General features: G+C 34.3%; 1 protein-coding gene across 1 annotated transcript in view; it reads left to right on the top strand.

Moving 5' to 3' along the window:
• The first annotated feature begins 1,873 nt into the window (after positions 1–1,873).
• LOC102803045 (uncharacterized) overlaps positions 1,874–6,000 on the top strand; it is a 40,234-nt gene continuing 36,107 nt past the window's right edge. Inside the window, exon 1 of the mRNA XM_085499912.1 lies at positions 1,874–2,201. Within this exon, the coding sequence (XP_085356038.1) occupies positions 2,048–2,201 (154 nt within the window). The 5' untranslated portion in view covers positions 1,874–2,047. The remainder of the gene's footprint in view (positions 2,202–6,000) is intronic.

The following is a 6,000-nucleotide window of genomic DNA, read 5'->3' as shown; positions in this document are numbered from 1 at the left end:
ATGGAGGGGTACGGTACACCCATTGATATCAACTGTTATATGTCAACGCAGCTATGCAAATGAATCCTGAAGAAAAATTATTCAGTATTTTACAAATAAACGACCGTTTACCTGTGAGTTTGCAGTTTAGTTGACGAGGCAAAAAAAACGTGGTTGGGATGACCATCTCTCACCGGATGTACAAAACCGTTATGCCACACACCGTGGTGATAGAATAATACTTTTACGATGCAATAAAAGTTTAACAGTCTCACCTGTGTCGATACACAGCTTTAAACTGTGTATGTTTACCTGAATCGCAGTTATGAACTCTGACCAGGAAGTATAGTGACGTCAGGCTAATTCCTATGTGATCATGACACGTCGATCACACATCGAAAACTCCAAGCATCAAATTGTGAGGACGCACAGTTTAAGTGACCTTAAATATGGCCATTGAGCATGCGCAGATTATTAGTGGCCTACTTGTCGGGGTTTGAAGGTCTATTTTGAAATAAAATTAACGTGAACACATTGTAACTTCTGATAGATGTATAAATAACATATTATGTTTAGCGTTTTAACCCAGAGACACTACTACAAATGCATACGAGCAGCGATTGCTTGATTTAATTAGTAGAATATGAGCACAGTATGAGCAATTGTCGTTACCATAGCAATACATAAGTGCATACGAGTGTGCTTGCATCTCGTACCTTGGTGCATGGAGCTAAAAATCTTTTTTTAGCTCCATGCTTGGTGACCCTTCACCTCAATATTCAAATTTCTCGCATAACCGAACACACTGTATAAAATGACGAACAGAGGCCTAATTACTAGTAGTTTCTTTTAATGTTTATAAATAATGTTATTGTCGCTGCTATTTATCGGTTTACTCGGGTCACTGTTGCTTTTGTGGTCGTGGGTCTCTGGCCTGCTGCGCACGTTTAGTTAGGCCAGTGTCAATAATTCTTTGTTTGAACTCATAATCGTGTATTTGTGTGAAATCTTGTATTTGCAAATGGCGTTGGCTTTCAAATATATCTTGCTTACCATACCGGCATATATAGTTTTTATTACGGTGTAATAAAAGTATTATTTATTTATTTATTTATTTATTTATTTATTTATTTATTTATTTATTTATTTATTTATTTATTTATTTATTTATTTATTTATTTATTTATTTACTTATTTTGTATAGAAATAGTTAAGTAAACTGGTATTATTTAGTCAGTGAAACAATTTTAAAATGTATGATATATTTAGTTTATTCAGTGATTTTTTCTTGATTAAGTTACCGTGACGAATTACTTTCAAAAAGCTTAAAAAACTATTTAAATAAAAACAAATGTTAGATTACCTTTACGGCCATTCTGTTAAATTCCACAATTAGTTGTACATGTTCTTATTTATAATCATACCTATGTCCATTCAAAAACAGACAGGTACTATGGTCGCTATGGTAACCATCACGGTGGAGGTGGATTTCTCATCTTAGCTGGTCGATGTATTAGTCGTTCTTTCGCATGACATAAAAACAGAAACTAGATATAGTTTAAAAGCGCGTCTTCTATATTTAAATGAATTACTTGTTTGTTTATATTTACTTAAACCTGGACTTTATAAAAGTGTCCGAAATATTTGAATCTCCTGTCACCTGTTGCTCATTTGAATGATGAATAATTAATCACGTCCCATCATACACCGCTTCAAAATGGCGGATTTTACTACAAGCAACAAAAGTTTACTCAACGACGTATATCACTTGCAGAACGTCTAATGTAGAAAAATGTACACAGAGATGATGCAAGTAAAGGAAACTGCACCCATACGATGGGAGCAGGGTCGTTATCCACGTGAATCGCGCCATGAAAACGAAATTTCTTAAATTATTCCGGTAGGAAGCCTGTCGTATCGGGTTCGATCTTTGGACAGTGTACTGTACATAGCGAGGAATGTTTATACATATGCAACGTTAAACGAAAGCGTGCAAAAACAGTGTTGCACTATTAGTACTGTGCCTATTAGTTTAGGACAAAACGGTTACCCATTTACTGTTAAAATAATGGATGTTTTAGACGAATGCAGGGGACCGAATAAGGGAGTCCAGGCCAACTTCCTCGAAGTGTTCGACAGAAAGAAACGAAAGTTGTCAACAAAAGGTGTCAAAATACTGGACGATACCAAAGTGGACGACAATTTTACAAAGAATGGCAAAAGTAAGTCGGTATTTCATATGTATTCTAGTAAAATAACTTCAAATATGAGACAGATGGGCACTGACGTGTCTGCCACGAGGCTTCCGGAAAGACGACGAGGTGCCCAGGACAGCTGTATCGGTCTGTCATGGAATTTATTGTTTTGAAGTGGGGGTTGTTATTGTATTCACGTCCTAGCACACTTTGATGCAACCAGCAGGTTTGTTGTCGAATTCACGTAAAATAAGGAAATACTATCATAAATTGAGCATTCCTATCACCGCCCACTTCGACCATGAAACAATAAATTTAATCACAACAAACACACGTGCATAACCGTTAGTTGATTCAAGACATCATTGCAGGAACCAAGAAATACTATTCAAAGTATCAATTTTGTACTTAATGTGGGTTCTATTTGCAGTGCATCTCTGTTCTTATTACCATGCATTTTGACAATATTGACTCATCTGAGTGCCAATTTCAGGGTTTCTTACATAATATCCTAAAATTTTCTTCTAAATTTCATTACTACATGTATTTCATATTTATTGATAATTACAACATTGTGTATACATTACACTATTGTGAATGTACCTGATGATATTAGGTGATAAATTAGAATGATTGCATCTGGTCACTCCAATCAAATTTTTCTGTACCAACAAGGTTATTGATGTTTCATTGTAATTAGTTAATGCATTTATTTTTGGTGAGGTGAATTTTGTATGGATAAAATTTAACTGAAAATTATAGATATACTGTACTGGACCACATTATCGTCCAGTGTCCTCAACTCAGAAAATCATGATTTTTTTAGGGGTTTGCGACCCAAGCACCCCCCTCGGAAAAGTATGCAAATGACAATTTTAATTCACCATGTGACAGATTGAGGGGGATATTGCGTCTTTGAGGGAAAATAAAATTACGACAACGGTTATAATATGCACATTTTATTACAATATTAATTACATACTGTAAAATACTTTATTTTTGCTTGGAATTAATTTTCACTATTTTCGCTGAAGGAATGATTCAGCGAAAATAAAATCCAGCGAATATACTTTTTTCCCTATATTTTACATTCAACTCGTCAAAAATCAGTGAAAATAATTTTTTCACAAAACACCCAAAACGTCTTTTCAGTGAAAATTAATTCCAACTAAAATAAAGTATTTTACCACCGAATTTACGAGGTTAAAAATATTAGTCTGTTCAGACACAGTCAAAGTCAAAATGTTCATCATTATCTCCACTGACGAATGTGTTAGATCATACGCAAACTCTTGATGAAAAGCACTTTCAGCCATAATGTATTCTTGCATGATTTGACCTGCAACAAGTCTTATTAACCAATCAGACTTTCTGGTAACACAATGCGGAGTGAATTATCAATGTCGAAGTATGATCTGTTGGAATTGATTTTGGCGAATAAACTGCATGGTTTTTAGCTCCGCTGTTGACAAAGTCGACACACCGGAGCTGTTCATATTACTGATTGTTCTCCATCGTCGTCAACTTTACAATTTCAACTTCTTCTTCGAAACCACAAGTCAGAATGTTTTCAAATTTGATATGCAAGTACCTTGGAAGGACCTCTCTCAGATTTGTTCATTTCGTGATGATATCTTTCATTCTCTAATTATGGTGAATATTTTTGTAATTTTTGGTAAAAAGTGATATTTTCAAATTCTTGTTAAAAACCACAAATCTGATTGCTTTGATATTACATATATAGGTACTACATGTGGACCTCTCTCAGATTTGTTCATTTTGTGATATCTTCAATTATCTAATTTTGATGAACATTATTGTCATTTTTGGATTGAATACAGCAAAACCAATTGCTTACTATAAATATTGTTCGTTTTCTAATGATATCTTCAATTCTTTAATTGAAATGTGCCTTGCTAACAGCCCAGCTATCTCAGCCGACAGTTTGCCTGTTTAAAAAAACTGGTAACTAGCAATTTTTGACTGAATATGGCATGAAATATTTGCCGCATTTTACTTTTATTAACAGGTCATTGTCGAAGCTTGGTCTACACATTCACAACTTATTCATGGCGGTCAATATCCACACTATATCATATAAAAACAATTACCAGTATTTGTTAATAAAACAATAATCAAAGACCAAGTTTTAAATTAGTGGCATATTGAAGGGGTGGGTGCTTTGCCGAATGTTACAACATATTAGAATTTTTGCTGCTGCTAATAGTTCCGGGCCCATTATGTTTAATTCCTGATTTAATTGTTGCAATTTGATGTTGTTTCCCCAAACATTTATGTGTTATTTCCGTCACTAAAAAATTACATGATTACCACTTGATGTAATGCAATTCTCTCCATATATACACTCACACCACATGTGTCATGCAATATGCCTTAAGGGGGAGATTATTGGGTTAAGTATACAAGTATTTGGTCAATTAATTAATTCATTATTTTATTGTGATTAATTGTGTCAAAACAACAATAAATTTAAACATCATGTACAAGCAGATAATACTGAGAAAGTTTCTAGTCAGAAAATGAATATAAACAGCTTTTGTTAGTAATAACTTTTTTGACTCCCATGTGCGAAGCACAAAATGGGAGTCTTTGCAGTTAGTGTGTGTGTGTGTGTGTGTGTGTGTGTGTGTGTGTGTGTGTGTGTGTGTGTGTGCGTGCGTGCGTGTGCGTGTGTGCGTGTGCGTGTGCGTGTGCGTGTGCGCGCGTGCGTGTGCGCGCGTGTGCGCGCGTGTGTGTGTGCGTGTGCGCGCGTTGATGAAACTTGGTGCATAGATGCTCTGGGCCAATGCGCAGATTTGATTAGGTTTTGGTAAAAATCCGTGCATATTAATTACCTAATTTGCATTATAATTAGCTATTTTTTAGTGGTTCCATGACTGTTCCACTGATATCTAAACAACCACTCATTGGATTTTGCTGAAACTTGGTACATAGATGCTCTGAACTAATGCTAGGTTTTGATTAGTTTTTGGTAATAATCCGTGGATACTAATTACCTAATTTGCATAATGATTAGTCAATTTTCGGTTTTCCCACTGATATCTCAAGTACTAATCATCACATTTCAATGAAACTTGTTACATAGATGTCATACAACACTGCACAGACCTGATAGTTTTTATGGTAATATCAGTACATATAATTACCTAATTTGCATAATTAATTAATTTTCAGCTTTTGATATAAGTAGTGAGCATTACATTTCAATGTAACTTGGTACTTACATACTCAAGGACTATGCAGAGATTGATTGTTTCGGATAAATATTTGTACATATTAATCACCTAATTTGCATAATTAGTTAATTTTCAGCTTTTCCAGGGTATCTCAAGTACTAATCATCGCATTTCAATGAAACTTGGTACATAGATCCTTTAGGACTATGCAGAGACCTGATTAGTTTCAGGGTAAATAATTGTGCATATTAATTACCTAATTTGCATAATTAATTTTCAGCTTTTCTACTGATATCTAAAGTACTAATCATCACATTTCAATGAATCTAGAATTAGGCAGAGACCCAATTAGTCTTCAGTAAATATTTGTGCATATTAATCACCTAATTTGCATAATTAACCAATTTCCAACTTTCACACTGATATCTCAGGTACTAATCATCACATATCAATGAATGTTTATACATGGATGCTGTAGGATAATAGACAGACCTGGATAATTGTGGGTTAAAATCTGTACATATTAATCACCCAATTTGCATAATTAACCAATTTTAAGCTTTCACACTGATATCTAAAGTACTAATTATTCCATTTTAATGAAACTTAGTACAAAGATGCTCTTGGAC

The sequence above is a fragment of the Saccoglossus kowalevskii genome, chromosome 6 (genome assembly GCF_978046115.1).
Source record: "Saccoglossus kowalevskii chromosome 6, keSacKowa6.1, whole genome shotgun sequence".
Taxonomy (NCBI): Eukaryota; Metazoa; Hemichordata; class Enteropneusta; family Harrimaniidae; genus Saccoglossus; species Saccoglossus kowalevskii.
This window is presented reverse-complemented; position numbering and strand designations above follow the sequence as displayed.